This window comes from Sciurus vulgaris (assembly GCF_902686455.1).
Source record: "Sciurus vulgaris genome assembly, chromosome: 5".
In the NCBI taxonomy this organism is placed as follows: Eukaryota; Metazoa; Chordata; class Mammalia; order Rodentia; family Sciuridae; genus Sciurus; species Sciurus vulgaris.
The window spans coordinates 165,407,680-165,427,230 of NC_136465.1; the positions used below are offsets into that span (position 1 = coordinate 165,407,680).

General features: G+C 49.8%; 1 protein-coding gene across 3 annotated transcripts in view; it reads right to left on the reverse strand.

Moving 5' to 3' along the window:
- The window catches only part of NUAK1 (NUAK family kinase 1), a 67,579-nt gene that overhangs the window by 4,756 nt on the left and 43,272 nt on the right, over window positions 1–19,551 (reverse strand). For all 3 annotated transcript variants that reach the window (XM_079141599.1, XM_079141600.1, XM_079141601.1), the window contains 4 exons: window positions 15,698–15,849; window positions 14,177–14,242; window positions 4,012–4,131; window positions 2,187–2,319 (listed from right to left, as the gene is read on the reverse strand). In XM_079141599.1, coding sequence (XP_078997725.1) covers window positions 2,187–2,319; window positions 4,012–4,131; window positions 14,177–14,242; window positions 15,698–15,849 — 471 coding nt within the window. The remainder of the gene's footprint in view (window positions 1–2,186; window positions 2,320–4,011; window positions 4,132–14,176; window positions 14,243–15,697; window positions 15,850–19,551) is intronic.

Genomic DNA, 19,551 nt, shown 5'->3' on the forward strand with positions numbered 1-19,551 from the left:
ACCCCACCCAAGCAACGATGGAGAACATCACTCCGCTCCAAGGAAAAGGTGGCCCTCATCATGGCTTTCATTATTCCTCCGAAGGTGGGCTCATAAACACAGTGTTCACAGTCATGGGAGAAAGGTGCTGGAGGCAGAGAACGGAGAGGAGCTCCTCTGTGCCAGGAGTGGCTCTTACCTGCCACACCTGGGCAGGGAGAGCCGCTGGCCCCAAAGCTGGCCTCACCCTGAGCTCTTGGCCAGGTTCTGAGAGCCACGCCCAGTGAGCTCACCTTCTTTCCCTGTCTGACATAAGCAGTGTCTGTATCCACCAAGCCGTCAGGTCAGACAGCTGACCTGTAACTGCTACCCAGTGTTCACAATCTATTTGAAAAAAAAAACCCTTGCAAATGTCTGCTGCCAGAGAATTAGGGGAAAGGCCCAGAGAGACGTCCAGGAGGCTACAGAAACCCAGTGACTCTCTCAGCTAGTAAGTTGACTTTAGAATTAAACTGTGCAGCCCCAACGGGAGGTGAATTACATCTTGGGAAGCTGCCGCCTCCCCAGGAGCCATTTATAAAGCACTGAGTAGCAAAGACCCAGCAATGGGGGCTGGGGTGGGCTGCACCCCTGAAAAGCAACAGGGTGATCATTCAGTCATTCAACAAGCATTTCCTAAACCCTTACAACGTGCCGGAGATTTCACTGGCACCAGTTAGCTAGGGAGATAAATAAGGCCGCCACAGAAGTCACCTTGAAATCCCCCCAAAAAGAACAGACTGGTTTATTGAAAACACACAAACAGACACGTGCCTGTCGCTATGTGCCACGCTATGTGCCAGTCAGTCCTCATTACCCACGGATTCCACGTTTGCCAGTCCTCCTACTCGCTAAGATCTATTTGCGATCCCGCACTCGCTCAGGCTCTGTGGCACACACGGAGCGTGAGGCATCTGTCGCCAGTGCACGCATGTGCTGGCGGCCTCGGTCCAGCTCTCCTACCGTGAGCAACGGTCCCTTTCTCAGCCTACATGTGCCATGTTTTTCACATTTGTGCACTTTCTGCTGTGATTCTGCCACTTAAAATGGCCCCCAACATACGGCCGAAGGGCTTTCTAGTGTCCCCAAGTGCACGAAGGTCGCCCTGTGTCCCGTGGAAGAAAACACATGTTACGCACTTCGCTCAGACCAGAGCAAAAGTGCTGATGGCCATGGAGTTTGAGGTTAACAGATCAATAATGCATATTAAATAAGGGGGCTTTAAAGATAAATATACAAAAAAATTGAATAATACACAGATTGATCAATAAACAAACAGATTGTGATTGGAAACCCACAGGAATCTAAGGGTGTGCCCCTGAGGCCGCGGTTCAGGATTCACTCATTCGGTGTCTGCAGCAACTTTACAGAACGTAAGCACTGTGCATAATGAGGATCGACTGTGGGCGCCATGTACGTGACTGAAATGCCTGCGACGACTGCATTCCCAGGTTCCCAGGTGGCCGCCTACGCTCCCCTGTCCACGCGTGTTGCTTTCCATGAACATAAGGAGCTATGACCTCCGTCACTTTGACCAACGGAACATGCCAGCTTCCGAGCCTAGTCAGTAAGAACACCTGGAAGCTGCTTCTCCCTCCCCGGGAAGCTCCCTCCTTCTGAGAGCCCTGAGCTGCCCGACCAGGCTCTGTCCCGGAAGGAGAACCGCGGGGACACCACAGAGGGAGAGAGCCCTGCCCGACCCGGAGACAGAGGGATAAGATCGCGCGGGGGCTGTTTGAGTTTGTTTTGGGGAACAGGAGAGTCATGATATAACCAGATAGTGAAACAGTACCCTGAGCCAGACCTGGCAGAGGTCACTACCCTCGTGGCACCAACGGTCTAGGAAGGTGGCTTATATGTCTACGTGGCTGGAAGGGACGTTGTATACAGAAGAGAAACTGAACCCAAAGAGGCTCACTGACCAACTTGCCCAAGTTCACCCAGTGAGACCAGGACCCCCAGGCCACTGTGCGGAACATCTGCTCCGCAGAGTTCACTTGGGTAAGTTTGGATAAAGCAGCCTAACAAGCCAGCTTTGCCACAGAGAACTTTCCAGAAAGATGAATGAGGAAGGGCAGGCACCTCCTGACAGACAGACAGATAAAGCAGAGTGTGAGCTGCGCAGGGGGGTGGGCCCCCTCCAGCTGGGCCCTCCCGGGGGCACACACCTGAGGGCTGCGTGGGCTCCCGGTACTCTCCGCTGCTGATCTGCCGAATGAGGTTTTTGTGATCAAAACCATCGAAGGGCATCGTTCCGTAAACCAGGGTGTAAAGCAGCACGCCCAGGGCCCAGCTGTCCACCTGGAGCAGAGAAACAGGACACAGAGAGCTGAGGAGCAGTTTCCCGGTTGCGTTCCAGACCACCAGCATCACAGCACGTGAGCAGCCCCTCCCAGCACCCCCGAGAACTGAGCACCTGGCGGACGGGTCCCCACCACAGCCTGACCACCGATGGTAACGCAGGGCCCAGCCTACTGGAGGACTTTCTTAAGTAGGTCATGTTCTTGGATCCTCACTGTAGTTCTGAGGTGAGTAGGGCCTGGATTATTCTGGAGCACATGACTCTTCCTTCCTAACACAGGAATCGATTCCTTCCTTTCCCTTCTTCAAATGCATCAAGGGGGTGCCAATGCAAATCTTGCAAGAGCCAGGCACAAACAGAGGAGGGAAGAATTTGGGGTACGATGCACAGTGCTGAAGACCAACTGCAGAGGGCACCCCCCCCAACCTGGGCAGGTCGCCTCCCCTGGTTTGACTGCTGCCACCTGGAGATGTGGGCCCAACACACCAACGTCCTTCGTTTTCAAAGAGAAGTCAGGAACCAGACTCTCCTATGAGAGCTCCCAATTATTAAGTGTTGTCTAATTTTTTTATTAAGGATGAATGTGGCCAAATAAAGCCAGATCAGAGACCGCCAGCTTCTAACCTTGGAGACCAGTCATCACCAAAGAAGCACTCAGATAAATTTACAGTGTTGAGTTCCTGTAATTTTGTAAACTGAACCCAATGCTCCTCCCTTGGAGTCTAATTTTAAGACTTTCTCTTCGGGAATTGCTGGAGACACTGCCATCCTCCTCCTCACCCCCCAGTCCTGCCCCAAATACTCTTGAACGGATAAATATTTGGAAAAAAACATTTCCACACACCGAACAGTTGCTATTTAAAGGACACTAAGTGGATGAACCTCTCTGTAAAGAGAACCATCACCAACAACTAACCCACTTTCAAAATAACCTTTTTATATGTATACATCTTGCAGCAGCCCTGAAAGCTTTAGGCATACAGAGGAATACATCTCTCATGAAATAGAAGGTGCCACTAAAATGTATTTCCTTAGTGAAATCCATGTGCTGCTGTTGGTGGACTATCGATTAGTACGACCGCTAGGGAAACCAGTATGGGAGCGTCCTCAAAAGACTAGGCACGGAGCACCACGTGACCCAGCCATACTGCTTCTCAGCATCTACCCTGAAGAGTGAAAGGAATCTTACTACAGTGATCCGTGCACACCATGTTTACAGCAGCACAATTCACAATAGCCACACTATGGAACCAGCCTAGGTGTCCAACAACGGATGAATGGACACAGAAATTGTGGTGTATATACACAATGGAGTTTTATTGAGCCACAAAGAAAAATGAAATTATGGCCCATGCAGGAAAATGGATGGAACTAGAGACCATCATGTTAATTAAGCAAAATAAGTGAAACTCAGAAGGTGAAGAGGTGGTGTGCTTTCTCTCATTTGCAGAAGCTAAAGAGGAAAAAGGAAAACAAAGGTGGGTGGATCTCCAAAATATCAAAGGGAGATCAGCAGAGGAAAGGGACCAAGGGGTGGGGCGGGAGGCAGGGGATGAATGCTGGGGAGGGATAGTGGTCAGGTTACGTTGTCGTATTGTGTGCATGTGCAGATAGGTCACCACAAATCTCAAAGTATGTAGAACTATAATGCACCAACAAAAAAATACATGTACACCAGGGAGCCTGCTCACCTCTGGCCCTCGGTAAGGCCTCCCATTGACGATTTCAGGGGACGCGTAGAGTGGACTCCCACAGAATGTTTGCAAGAACTTGTCCTTCTGGTACAGGTTGGAGAGCCCAAAGTCAGCAATCTATAAAGAGAAGAAGACTCCGTGAGACTTGTTAGCATTGGCTGTTAGGGTCTGTGACAAACCAGTTGAAAACAGGGCAGACCAGGGCACCTGGGCCATTTCCTCTCTAGTGCTGAGTCTCCAGCCAAAGACCACTCAGTACCACCAGGCCCAGGTTTCCCAGGCCACAGCACGCATTGCCAGCTCCACCGCAGCTGCAGACCGTGTGCTCCGCTACTCATGGACTCTCCACTGAAACTCTCAGACTTGCTCTGAGAGGTAACTCCTACAAAGTCACCTGCGTGATATTTCCAATGAACATCAAAGTAGACGCCCCACATCATCTGCGAAGGACATGCTCCAAGACCCCCAGTGAATGCTGAAACTTCAGATAGCACCAAACTCTACACATACCATTTTCCCCCATAGATACATACCTATGGTAAAGTTTAATTTATAAACAGGCATAAAAGATATTGACAATAATATCTAATAATAAAATAGAACAATTATAAGAATATACTGTCATAAGATTAATTGCTAGCATCATATTCTAGTACTCTGGGGCCATGATTGAGTAAAGCGAGGGTCACTTGAACACAGGCATTGTAACACTGCAACAGTCACTGTGACGAACGAGATGGCGAAGTGACTGATGGGTGTGTAGCATATACAGCGTGGATCCACTGGACAAGGGGATAATTCATTTCCCAGGCAGGATGGAAATGGATGGCACAGGATTGCAACAAAATACTCAGAATGGTACATAATTTTAAATACATGAGTTGTTTATTTCTGGAATTTTCAATGTAATGGTTTTGGACCCTCATTCACACTGTAGGTAACTAAAACCACAGAAAGTAAAACCCTGGATTGAAGGGAAATTATTGTAAAATTATTAATTTAAAAATTGTCCATATCTTCCCCTCATCTCAGTAATCACCCAGTGCTTAGCATCTGTCCCCACCCAAGTAACACTTGTCACCAGGCATGATATTTTGAACAGTATAAATTTATTTTGAAAAGCACAAGATAATGAATAGATAATGCAAAATAACAGTAATAAACTGCTTACTGAACAAATTGCAATTAACAGGCACTGTTGTATTTTCTAATCCTATCAAAACCAAAAATGTTTTTAGATGTTGATAGAACTTTATTTTATTTATTTTATTTATATGTGGTGCTGAGGATCGAACCCAGTGCTTCACATGTGCTAGGCGAGCGGTCCACCACTGAGCCACAACCCCAGCCCTTAAATGATCTATTTTACATTATGGATATTTTACCACATTTAAAAAAAAAAAATGAACAGATGAGGAAACTAAGGTTTAGGGAGATGAGGTTGTCCATCCAAGATGTAACTAGTAAGTGGACATGAAAACACCTGTGTCTCTCAAGCTGCCAACCACTGGGCCACGCTGCCCTGGGGCCATCTGCACATTTCACCCTAGTCTGAGCCAGCCTTGCACACAAAGTCCCCATGGATTTCTGCCATTCCCCAAGCTGATTTCCACTGGAGGCTTATAAATAGGATGAGTGATTCACATGCCCAGAGAGCAGCCCAGCCTGAACACCACTGAGGTTCTGTTTGGAACAAAAGTCCTAGAATAAACCTATTTTGTAAAAGTCATCCTTGAATGAATGGAATGTCATTGAGAGCAGCTGGTGTACAGTCACCCTCAGAAAACACATTCTTGGGGCTCAGATTGCACTTAATTGCCCCAAATTCCACTTCCTTATCAAGGCCCCTGACTCGCTTGCAGGAAGTTGGTTGGGAGCTTTATGAAGTGTGCCCTGTCAATCAAAAGAGAAATGGAATGAGTGCATTTGTGGGGATCCCAAGGGTCCCCAGGCTTCAGCCTTTCTCTGGCTGCAGCTCACGGCAGAGCTCACGGAGCCTGGGGCACATAGGCGCTTCCAAGCACACCTATGTATGAGAGGCTCCCTCCGCACACGTGTGCTCTCACACTGCACCCGGAGTCTTCCCCCGGTCTGGACATCCTTCTTGCAGTGCAGCCAGCCAGGCTGGAGAAGCGTGTTTACGCTATGGTCCACTCCCATCCTCACAGACTGATGTTTATCAGCCTCTCCTGTAAAACTGTCATTACTGCTGACACAAGATTAACAGAAATCTAGATTAGCCCATGTTCTTGGCACTCAAACGGAAAAGCAGTATTAATCAACACACACACAGAGTTCTCAAACCCTGAGCCAGCCAAACATGGACTTCAGCACCGAGATTCAATGCCACATGGAGCTTATAGCAACCAAGGAAGAGAGGCGATATGGCCACTGGTTATGAAACTTCTAGAAGCCACTATTGTCTCATATGCAAAATGGGGGCAGGAAAATGATCTACCCCTACAGTGACAGGGTGAAGATTAAATGACACAAAGTTCACAAAATGTTTACAACCATAACTGGCACAGAATTGGAACTAATGAACACTTGCCTCCTTGAAATCCAGATAGTTAATGTATTTCATAAGACTTGATGAAGAGCTTTATCCCAGGACAAGGGACCTCCAATGGCAACAAAATAGAGAAGTTCAGGTACCACACAGGAACAGAATTGAGCAGCTTTGAATTGCAAAGTGATACATTAATCATTTCTGGATTCTCTTTCTGAGGTAAGGAGAAGGACTCGGTTGGGCCACAGTGGGTTTGAGCACCTCCTCATTTATTAGAGAGAGCAGGCCTCAGAGCAAGCTGGAATTTAATAATGCTCTTTGGTTTCTATTATATTTATTTTTGAGCTTGTCTTCTATTCATAACAGGTGATGCTGGTTTTTCTATTGATAGTAATTATTCTTTTTCAAATAAATAACACTTTAAAACGCCACCTGACCTACATGAAAACACTAAGTCAAATTGCAGAAAAAAATACCAAGGAAAGGCAAAATCCATGAAGAGGGAAGGGAAAGCTGAAGTTCTGGAAATAATAGATTTAAACATAATAAGACAGAAAGAATCACATCCCAGCACTGGTGTCCACATGAAGGAACCCTAAAGATGCTAATCCTGACTTTTGCTCTGGAAATGAAGCAGCTGAAGATTCAAGGCCCTAAGACACTTTGCCGAAGGTCACAAAGAAGAAGATCAAGCACATGAACCCGTGGGTCACTGTTCTCTCTAACAGAACATCAGCTGTGTGCCGAGGTGACTCCCAGGAGGGAAGCCACCAGGCTTTGCTTTGAGAGTAGCACCTTGCGGCACAGGGGTGAGGTTTGGAGAGAGGTGCCCGACTGTGCTCGCTTCATGAACTGATCCCTGCCTGGTCCTGGGTCGGCCCTGCCCAGACCCATGGGCTGCACTGCTCGTCCATCATCTACTCTGCAGAGGAGCCCCAAGAGTCAAGCTCCTGGCCTGAAGTCTAGAAGCTTTAGCTACTACCAATCCTCGCTGGAAGACTGCTAATGAAGCACAGAGTTCAGAAGACAAATTAGGGAGTGATCATTCACATTTCAAAAGGATTAACCTCCCTACAGCTCGGGTGAACCCCGAAGACGGTGCACTAAGTGAAATAAGCCAGACACAAAAAGACACATATTGTCTGATCCCATTTATGTGAGGTCCCTCGATCAGACAAATTCAGAGAGACAGAAAGCAGACAGAGGCTGGCAGGGCCTCCGTAAGAGGTGGGTGGAGCAAGGACCAGTGCTTGATGGGCGTGGAGACAGGCCACAGCATGGTGATGGTCGCACAGGGCGTGAATCTGCCTCGCGTCCTGTGCTGTGCACCTACAGACAGTCTGTTTCATGCTGCATTATGTATATTTTATCACCATAAAAAAAGATTAACTGTAGCTCACTGCAAATAACAAGCTCACCTGGTAAGAAAAGGGAGTATCAGCTTGTTGATACTGACAGCTAATAAAGCAAGGTGCTGACAACAGCCATCATGGCCTGGCCGTCACTTGCGGTGTCTCAGAGGAGGTGCTGGTGCACCTGACCTTTCAGAGCCAGGGGACCCGGGCTAACCTCCACCTCATCACTCCTAGGTAATCAGTAGGACCTGCCAGGCCACTCGATTTTCCCTTCTGTAAAATGGAACTCATGATAGAACGCAGTTCATAAGGGTGCTGAGAGGACTGGAGAACAGTCCTGGTACCGGATATGAATTACAGTCATAGCAACAATACCAATGGTTGCATTGACCTAACAATTGTTTGGGAGGCAAGGCAAACTTACTGAAAGCACTAGTGCCACACAAAATATTATCATCACCATGGATGAGACAGGTGTGTCCCTTCGGAGAGGCAGTGTAGTAGGACAGGAGAAGTAAGAGGTAGCAGTTCAGTACCTGGGTTCAGATTCCAGCCTCACCTCTTACCAGAGCTAATCCGCAGCACGTTAGGTTGCGGGACCAGCAGCACCAGCATCAGCTAGGGGCATCTGAGAAGGGGGGACTCTCAGGCCCCACCCAAGCCCACTGAATGGGAACCTGCACTTTAACACGAGGTCCAGGGTCCTCACTTGCACACTAGCCCTTCTGGGCCTAGGTTTCTCCATCTGTACAATGGGTTCATGGCAATCATGTAATCTACCCAGAAGGGCTGGCAGGAAACCAAGGGAAAGTGCTCACGCCATGCACAACACACAGCAGGCCTTCAGTAACTGCGAGCTGTTACAACTTTAACCTCTCACGTTCTCCATTTCCTTGGCTGGGAAACAGAATTGCAGGAGCAGTAAACACAGTGTTGAGGAAGCCAAAGTCAGGTTAAATGAGGTAAGAATAATAATAATAGCAACAGCTCTGGAACAAGGCCTGCACTGATCCGTGAGCACCACACACCTTAGTGCATTCAGTTCTTGCAACTAACCTAAGACGAGGGCTCTGCCAGCATTCCCATTGTACAGATGAGGAAACCGAGGCACGGGGTAGGCGAGTGGCTCTCCTGAGGTGTGGGCGAAGGGCCGTCCTGGACATCAAGCTCTACATCCAGGGGAGTTACTGCTTTCAGGGGGCTGAAGAGAACACGGGCCTTTGGTGCAACTCTTGGGAAGACAGCGATTCTGTCCAGCGAGACACACTCCATAGCTCAGCCCCAGAGTTAATTGCTGAGGCTTCACCCGTGACGGCCGCAGTCAGGAAGTGAAGGTGGGGAGTGGGACAATGAGCAGCAGTGAGGGGCTCACTTTCATCTTCAGAAGCTCTAAGCTCACCCGGCCTCTCGAGAGACACAGGAGATGAGCAACCGGGAGCAACCTGGGGAAGCTCCTGACTGGGGGCGCACCCAGGAGGCCCCTCTCGGGGGGCTGAGGAGCAGCCGGCGGGGCTCGCTGCTCACACAACTCTGGCAACCCACACGCTGGACTCCGGCAGCCTGGCCATTGGCCACAAAAAGCACTTGGAGGTTCCCTCCCAGGGACAGCTGTCTGCGAGCCTCCTGCAGACAACGTAAGGCAGACCAAAGCAAGGACCAAAATGTGACCTCGTGCGAAGCGCTCTCTTGGACTAAGGGCAAATTTGGGGGATGGGAGGACAGGGCGGAACTTAGAGGCAAGTAGCCGCCTGGTGGTAGCCAGGCCCACTGTTCACCGTGGGAGCCTCCTCATCTACAAGATGGGGGTAATCAGACCACCCTGGTGGGGGTGTTCTGAGGATCAGAAAAATAAGGCCTGTGGAAGGTCTGGCACCACACTCTGGCTTCTTAACTTCTGCTCCACTCTCTATGTCCTATTCTTGTGCATGTTGTTCCTTCCCTTGAAAGGCCATCGTCACATGCCTTTCTGTTGAACTCCTACCCATCCTTCGAAACCCACTTCTGTCTCCACTTCCTCCACAAAGGCCTTCTGGTCCTTCCCCTGGACAGACCCACTAGTTCCTTCAGTACTTCACAGCCATGGCACCTCTGGTTCCACCAATCAGATTCAGAAGACGCTTCCCAGAAGAAGGGACATTCAAGAGAGCAGGCAGAGAAGAGTGGGAAGGCCTTCCAGACAGAACCACACGTACCAAGTCAGGAAGCCAGAGGCAGCTCGCTGGCTCCGAGGAGCTCAAGCCCCATGCAAGGGGCCTTCCCTGACCACCCAGCGCCTCCATGCTCCGTCCTCCCGAGGGGGTTTTCTACACCCGTGATGTCATTTGTGTATTATGTGTACCCCCGACTGGAATTCCAAGCCCACTGGGGGAGGCACCTGAGCATCTTCATTTACCTCTGCATCCTTCCTGTGGCCATTACTACTGCTGGTTTAACAACTGCTAGTTCTGGGGTCCGAGAGAACAGGGACCTGGTCATCTAAATTACTATTAAATCCCCAGCATCCAGCATAGGAACAAAAACACAGGGCAAGCTCGTGATCCAATGTCACCCAGATGTTCAACTGATGAATGAATCAATGCAGAAACATATGAGTGAATGCAAGTGTGCACGCACACACCCACCCCCACACACCCCCACACACAGAGTGGACGAATGAACAGATGACTTGATCAGCGCAGGAATGCAAAGTTCTCACATTCAAATGATCAAAGCCCAGAGGCCCGTGATCCCGGGGATCCCAAGCCTCGGTCTTGTTAGGACTCGGAGTTTTCTACTCATCTTGTCCCTGGCCATTCAGAGCGTCTTTTCTCATCCACAGCAGCTTGTCCATTGTCACCAGGGGCAGCAGGCCGCCTCCCGCATGCCCCTCTACCCTGAGCCCTGGGAGCTCACCAGATTCCCAGCCCTCTCTGCGGAGGTCAGCTGACCCCGCTGCCTGGCCCTCTTCTCACTGGGAGGCGTCTGTACAGGAGTCTTCTCTGGGAATTGTCAGCATTCCATTCTCCCAGAGTGGGATGTGAATCTGGCCCGTTTTTATTAATTGCAAATTAATGCTATGCCGGGTGCTATTTTAGTACATGCTTCCACAGAGTACGGAATGCGACCCAAAGCAGCACATTGCTCTCATGCCTTCTGCCGACCGACTGTGTGAATATTTTTAGAAACCACACCCTCTCGCAGTGGCCAGATAAATGATTTCCAAGGCCAGATGTGCTTTCTGCAAGTCAACATCAGGCAGGGAAGGGGAGAGGCGCAAGCTACGTGGCCCACGCCAAGATCGCAGCGACACGTGACAAGCTTAAATCAGTGGCATTCTTAGAGGGTCCCTGGGCCGAAGCCCCCCACCCTCTAGACACAAATCGGACTTGCATTTAGAGAGGCACCCACAGGGCCTCAAGGCAGGACCCCACTGCTTCCATCCCCTGGGGGGATAGCCCCTCTGTGCCTGTGGGCCCCCAGTTCAGCAGGGATGGACACGGAGGCCAGATTGTGGCCATGTGTCTGGCTGCTTTTGTCAGCAAGTGCCCTTTCTAAATAAGTTTCATCAAAACGCTGAGTCAGGAAGCACTGAGGGTATACAGCCGGAAGACAAATCAACACCAGCTGAAGTACATTTTAAAAAACCTTGGAAGTGGGTGTGAGATGAAGAAAAGAGAATTTGCCTAGAAGTCAAACATGTGAGTTCTAATCCCGGCCCATCATATCTTCACGCCAAGATCAAACAGCTCTTCAGTACCTACTATGTGCTGAGCACTGATGGACAACACCGGAAACAAAGACAGCAACCTCTGGCTCACAATGCGATCAGGAGGGCGTCCCTGAGACTCACTCAGACTGACTGTTATAACAAGGGCGTGGAAAGTGACCCTGGACCACCTTTCACACTCTGGGATTCTCAGACCTTGGTAGGATTCTTCAAATAAGTAGAGAAAGAACAAAAAATAACACACACACAAAAAGAGAAAATTTGAGTTCTCTGTGTGTGTGTGTGTGTGTGTGTGTGTGTGTGTCCTACCTTGGGAAATGCCAGGAGTAGAAATTTCTAAGGAAAAGACAAAGACATGTCCAGCTTCAATTTTATTGTTCCTTATGTGTGCGGTTTGCCTACCTCATACTAGGATCCTAGGTTGAGAGACTGGTCCCTGGGGGCTGGCCTCTGTCACTGCCATCTTGCCTATGCAAATGGACGATCCTTCCAGGCTCCCGTCCATTGTCCCCTGCACAAGTGCTTTCAGAATTCTAACCATTCTTCTCCTCCACTGGGGAATTCTATGACTCTGCAGGAAGCTATGTGCCTTATCACTTCTGGGACTACGTCATAGGACAAAGAGGTCACAGTGCACCACAGAATGCAGTCCCTGGGCAGAAGATCGCATTCCAGGCCTTGTAAAGACTGGATTTAGTTGTGAGGGCTCTGGGGGCAGGTGGCAGGAAGAATCTGAAGAGAAAGTCACCAGGGCTGATGACCCAAGCCCTTAAAAGGCTGGGACCCAATTCTGTGGTGGGATCTGACCCCTACTCCCCAGGACCCAGCACCTTCAGGCCAGATGGCTTCCTATTGGTTCCCTCTCCAGGGCACAGACACTTAGTGGCTCTCGTCCAGCAACAGTAAGCACCAACACTTTGATTATAGTACGGGATAAATTTTTCATGTTGTCATTGATACCCCAGGACTGGGAACGGGGCACTGTACACAGTAACTATGCAGAAAATACACACCAAAAAGTTGAATGAACAAAAATCCTCAGAGACAGGAAGTGGCATCCCTACTTGACAGATAAGAAAACGAAGACTCAGATCAGTGAATCACTGACCTAAAACCCTCCATTAGTAAGGGGCAGGACTGCAACGCAAACCCAGGCTATCCAAAGCCTCTTCTTAACTCATGTGTCCACAGTGCTTAGCAGTTTTATAAAGCTGAACAGAGAGAATATCTCATTCACAGTCCACAGCAAATCCACTGGGTGTTACTGTTGCCCATTTTACAGTTGAGGAAACGGGTCCTTGTGGCTTTCCCCATGTCAAGCAGCTAATAAGTCATACGGCCCAGCCTTTTCTAACACGATAGCTAGTGCTCCTTCTAGAATAATCCAGTCACTTTGCCAAAAATGGGAAGATTCTGAGCATTCACTTCCCGTTCCTAGTGAAATGGCTCTGACCAGAAGTTCCTCCTACCCCATGGACTACACAGAAATGTGACTGAGGTCAGCTTCTCCAGGAGAACAAGAGGTCACTGGGATGCGACTTCCAGGGGCTCTCAAAAGGTGGTAGTGACTAGAGGTTGCCACCATGAGCTACACAAGCAACTCCACCCTTCCAAGCACGGGAAGGGTCTCATCACGCATCCCTCCACTGACACCAGCAACGAGAGACGAGGGTGCAGACCCGTTCCCATGCTTTGTCCGGGGACCAGGGATAAGGCACTAACGTCACAAGTGGCCAATTGGAGGGCTCCTGCTGGCGCTGGGAATACTGAGGCCATTTCATAATGAAACCCATGCGGCGAGCTCCGTTTATTTTGAAACCGTATTTGCTTATTTTGCAGACGTGATCAAAAGGACATTCAGAGTGCTCCCCAGGAGGCACTTGAACCCTGCCGGCCAGGAGAGCTTTCTCCAGCTCCATCGGCAGCCAGCAATAATACTCCCCATAAAAGTAAACTCCATCACTTGCGATTTCCCAACAGCCAACGCCACCATCAATTTGGTAGGCCTCCCAGTTCTGTGGCTGGTTTCAGGGAGAAGTAGGAGACCTGGGGCCCTGTTAGCAAGTCCAACTCGGTGACGTGAACCTGGGCTCATGGGGTTCAACTCCTAACTCCACTACTTACCACTGGGTTACTCTGGGTAAGCTACTTAATTTTCCTGTGCCTCCGTTTTCCTGTCTGTGAAATGATGTGAACAACCGTTCCTATCTCATATAGCTGTCGTGAAGATTGAATTTAAGGGAATACCAGGCAAACAGGATGTGAAATACATATGAAACCTGTTAGCGGGTGTTAAGTACTTTTGTGGGGATAATTTTAGATGAGGAGCTTCCCAAGGGCAGGGGCCGTCTCTCAGTCATCTCTTTATATCCCAACAGGAAGAACAGTCTAGCATGTACGGGAGATGGATTAATGATGGTTGGACAAAACTGACCTAAACTGAGTTCAAGCCAAGCTCTTCCAGAACCTGCCCAGCAGCAAGGGAAGAAAGTGGCTGCCTCATTCATTCTAGGCTGCAGCCCGGAGGGGGTTCCACTCCCAGCCGCTTGCAACACAGACCCTGCCTATCAATCGGCGAGCCAAGAGTCTTACCTTAATATTGCAGTTGTCATCGAGCAGTATATTTTCCAGCTTCAAGTCCCGGTGGACCACACCGTTCTGAAATGAGAAGACAGGAGGGGAACTGAATAGGAGCGGCTGGATGAGAGAGAGAGAGAGGAGGAAGAAGGAGGCTGAGCAAGGGGAATGTCTGACAGATGGCGGAAGTGCACCAGCCCGGTGGTCTTCACCTCCATCCTTCAGGCTGCTCTTGCTGTCATGACGCTCCCCCGCCAGCGACCAGGGACAGGGGAGCATTAGTCACTTGCTGTGTGGGGAAGGGAAAAATGACTGGAATCCATTCTCCCCCAGCGCCTGTAAACCAGCAGGGGGATTCTTTGTCGGAATGTAGTTCCACTGTGTGAAAGTCTATCATCCCAGGCAGCCCGAACCCTGTCTGTCTGAGACGGGATTCCCAGGGAAGGAACAGACTCCTCTGCTGGCAGCTCTAAGCCCGGGCGCACAAGCCTCGCCGTCTGTCTGCATGCCCCGTGCTGGAAAGGGGCTTGGGTCACTCTACTCTGACCCAGGAAAGAGATCTGGATCTACCCTGAGGATAACAGGGTACCTCCCACAGAGCGGGGCGGGGGAGACAGTCCCTCTGGGATCAGCAGGGCTTGGGCGAACCACACAGCAGACCAATGAGACCAGAGACACTGGCCTGACCTAAGCAGGTGACCACCATACTGCGCGCCCTTTCAGTCAGGCAAGCTGGCAAGGCACGAGACAGATCAGTGACCCACGACCAGCGGAAAGGTGAGAAGGAGCCATTTGACAATAGATCCAATGGTCCTTTAGGGAGTGGGTGGGCATGGGACCAGCAGGGGGCCTGAAAGGACCCACTGCCTTGGGGCTGTGTGGATAACAGGGTGTAGGATCTGAGCATCATTCCGCCTAAAGGACACGTGTGACCAAAGCTGCTCTTCTGAGCATACCGACTGCCAGGTTTATAGTTGGTTCTTCGCTATTTGTTTTCTTTTCCATGTGACATTTCCTAATGTCTCCAAAAGCACTGACTGGAGGGAATGACAACATGTACTCCTGCGACTCTTTAATTCAAGTGCTCAGGGAGGTGTTTTGAATTCAGAAATGCACAAAACCAAGTCTCCTGGAGGAGGGCGACGGAATACACGGTACCTGTTTGGTTTTAAACGCTGGGAGCTGTTGGGTTTACATTGTAACATTGCTGCCTTTCATAATTAAACATAAGAAAGCCCTATTCATACAGAACCCAAGTGTTCACACATTTCAAATAATGAAAATAGGCTCTGTGGTGCTTTCCAATGGCACCCAAGGACAAAACACAGCACCCAGAAAGACCTGAATTGCGAGTGCCTTTCCAGGCGGCAAAGACAGGTCTGGCATTGGGATTTGAATAGTGGTGATTTTCTTCTTCCGAGTTTATAAATCCTCCATATATGTTGCAATAAACAGGTATCACTTTTATAATCTGGAAAGGATAACATATCCACAGAGCCCTGTGCAGCCAAAGCTGCCGGTCCGGCCAGGCTGTACCTTGTGACAATAGTGCACGGCGGAGACGATCTGCCGGAAGAAGTGTCTGGTCTCCCTCTCGCTCAGGCGTCTCCGCTCGCTGATGTAATCATACAGCTCCCCTTTGCTGGCATACTCCATGATGATCACAATCTTATCTTTGTTCTCGAACACTGTGGGGAGGGGGAAGCGATAAATAAACACCCCGTTTATCCAGCAAGCCCACTTGTGACTGCAGAGTGTGAGAGAGGACGTCGGAGATGTCACTGAGCAGGGTCAAGTGAGCCAAACAGCAATCCAGGGGTCAGGACACAAACCAGCGCATTCAATGCCTTGAGGACTTGGGCGAGTTTTCCAGCCGGCTGGACAACTGACTTCTCCATGCGGTGGACACGCCAGTGGACACACCTTTGCAGCATCAAGAAAAGGTGGCTCTTGTCTGAGGACACCACCCCTTTTGCCAAGATCATTCCTCACAACTCCCTCTCACCAGAATAGCTCTGCTGTGGGCAGGGTGGTGGGTAATAAACACACAACCACCACTTACTGCCACTCAGCAAGGACCAGGCACCTGGATCTGACGGAGCTACCCATACCCCTAAACAGGTGCCTAACCTTGTCCTCTCTTTGCTCAAAACCATACATGCTTCCCTTTTCGTTCAAAATAAAACCCAAAGTTTGCTCAACAGGGTCATCACTGAGTCCTGCATTACCCAATGAACCCCTGTAACCCCTTACTTCACATTCTTTTTGTGTATTTATTTATTCCCCCACCTGAATGTAAATGAGGGTTGGTCTATTTTTCTGCCATATTATAGGGGACATTTTTTATTTAAGGAATCAAATTCAACTTCATAATTGCATCTTGGACAACAGAAAATAGTCACGTAGTGCTCGCTGAGCACCAGGCTCCTGTAAGGTTTGAGGACCTGCGCAAACTCATTTAGATCTCACGACGAGCCGTCAGGGAAACACCTGTCATTTTGCCATTTGAAAAATGAAGAAACCGAGGATCATGGAGGTTAAGAAACTTGCCTGGCACTGGCAGAATCCGTCTGGCTCTGGTTCCTGGCAAGGCTGGGAGCCATAGGGCCAGTCTGGGTTGGACCTGAGCTGGGGTCCCTGCCTCCAGCCCTGTCCTGTCCCTTATCTCCCAACCTCCCCACCACTGCAGATATCATCTCCCACAATGTCTGCGAATGCTTCTCTCCCCAGCTCGGAGGTTCTCTAGCAGCCATATTCAAACTGGGGGTTCCAGGAAGACGTCCCAAGACCAGTGCAGAGGAACAGAAGGAAGGACAGGCTCTAGGTCCTCAGCACCACCTCGGCCAGAACCATGCCACACCACCTGCTCTGTACTCTGGCTTCCACCTAAGATGTCCTCTAAGCAAAGACAAAAGGAGTAGCAATTGTTTTGAAATCCATCAAACGCAAGGGATGTGGTATAAAATTGTGGAGTACCCAAGACTCACCCTGAAGGGCCTGAGCCTGCGTCCCTCCACCTCCGCAGCTTCTGCTATTCCCAGCAGGCTCCCCACGCCTGCTAACGCAGAGCCCACTGCTCAGGTGCACATACACACACGTGTGCACACACACACACACACTCAGCTCTCTCCCACCTCCCCACTCTGCCCTCGGCCTGCACCTCTACCTGTCTTCCCTGCAGACAAACTCCAACTCATCAAGACTGCACTCGAGTTGCCTTCCACAGGCCTCCCTCTGCCTCTTACTACGCCAGTCGACACCCGCTTCCTAGCACTTTCAAAGTGCACCCACTTATTTTCTGGGAAACACCTCCACCTGGACTGAGAGAGCCAAAAGCTGTAGTTTGGGTATCAGACACTCCGAAGTAAGATTCTGGTTCTGCCTCTGACTGGCTATGAGACTCTGAGCAAGTTGCTTTTCGTCTCTGAGCCTCAGGCTAGGCAACTGTAAAATGGGAATAATGCCAGTTAGCACTTCTTATTACTGAGGGGAGGACCATATTGATACCAGCTACATTAAATGCTCAGAAAAAAGCCTGAACTTACAGTAGGCTCTCAGTAATGGGAGCTATTATTGTTGGTCTCAGTATTACAGGATTCCAGCACCTGGCACTGAGACAGACACACACACACACACACACACAGTAATGAACAACTGACTTGAACTGGAACGTGTCCCGGGCCTGGGTCTCCTTCCACCCACACTTGTCACTGGCTGCTAGAAGCTCAGGCCCCTGCGGTTCCTTTTTGACTCCTCCAAGTCCAGCCACCTCTGTGATAAAATGAAGGGGGAAGAGGCAGCAGGAGAAGGGCACGGCCAGATGCAACTGGTTGCTCAGGCGTCTGCTGGCCTCACCGTGCCCTGCAGCTGCGACTCCTGCCAAGATTTCAGCCTAGTGTGCACTTTTCATTAACAATAAACTTTGGAAACTGGAAAAGCTACCTCGGATGTGTGGATCAGGCTCCAAAAATGACACAGTGATGTGTACCAGAGAAGGCAGCAGGTTTTCTCATTTTAAAAAGGCAGGGAAGGTAGAAAGAGGGAAAGGACTTTGACAGGAAAATAAACAAGGACCTCATACCCCAGAGAGTCTGGTGCATCCTTAAAGGAGCCAAATCATCATCGGCCCCTTGGTGACTGTCACCGGGAGGTAGAGGCAACAGCCTAGTGCAGACCCAGGGGCCGTTTCAGAGACTTGGCTCCTCCCTCTGCAGCTGGCTGGCTTAGCATCAAGCACAATCCAGTTCAGGACAGCTCAATGATGACAACTGACTAGGCAGGTCCCACCAAGTCCCGTAGGTCCTACCTGTACATAGGTCCATCCACCTGCTCACCACCCCAGCCCGTCCTCACTAGTTTCCTGACTCTCTCTCTATTGGCTGCATTGGGAGGGGGCTGAGGAATAGATCCACGTGCACATTCCCCGGAGCACGGCTCCTGTAAGATCTTCTGGGCAGAGAAGATTCCAAGGTCAAACACAAATAAAATGCTGATACTTGGTTGCCCTCTCCGAGTCTGGTTTCCTTAACTGAACCTCTGCAGCTCAACTGGGCCACCTCGGTATTCCTACTGACATCTAGAAAACCTGGTCAGGAGCCAGTGTGGGAAGCACTGGATGAATGAGGTGGCATCTGAGTGATAAAATTAGCCCCTCAGTATCATGGGTTGGCAACCCAGAGAACTCCCACCAGACCAGGCCTGGCTCTGGGACAGCATCTCACCCCTCACCCCTGCTCAGAGGACGCAGTCCAAGTCCCATGGCCAAGGTCCTGATGGCAACCTTTCATGAGTGAGATGCAAGCAAGAATTCTAGACTTGGAGATGTGTGCGTTAGGGGAGAAGCTTCTTGAGTTCTTTCTTAATAAGTTATGGTCCTTTGAGTATCCTTGTTGCATAGAGCACAGTCCCTCGAAGCAGCTAGGCTAATGACTGCCACAGCTTCAGAGAGGACAGCCAGTTCCAGGACTGGGCCCTGGCAGTCTGACTGCAGACTACAAGCTCTTGGCCTCTAGATTGCTATTCATATACATTACTTCCTCTGACTTCTCCTCTGAGTACCAATGAGGTTAATAATTTCCAAACACGGTCACAGGGGGACGCAATGAGTCTGTCTTCAGCATGGCGCCTCCCCGCTGGTGCTCAATAAATGGAAGCCATTTCCCATCATGACTTCACCTGCCTCTTGGGCAGCTCAGGCAGAACAAAAACCCTAAGACCTTCCTCTTCCCGACGGCGAGGCTCTTATTTTAAAATGCATTATGGCTGCCATAGAAAAATAGGATTGTCAAGCAGGAAGGGACTTTGCGATCACCTATTATTTTTCCAGAATAGTCTAGGATATATAATTTATAAGAGCAAGGCCTTGGGAATTCGCACTGAAGAATGACCAG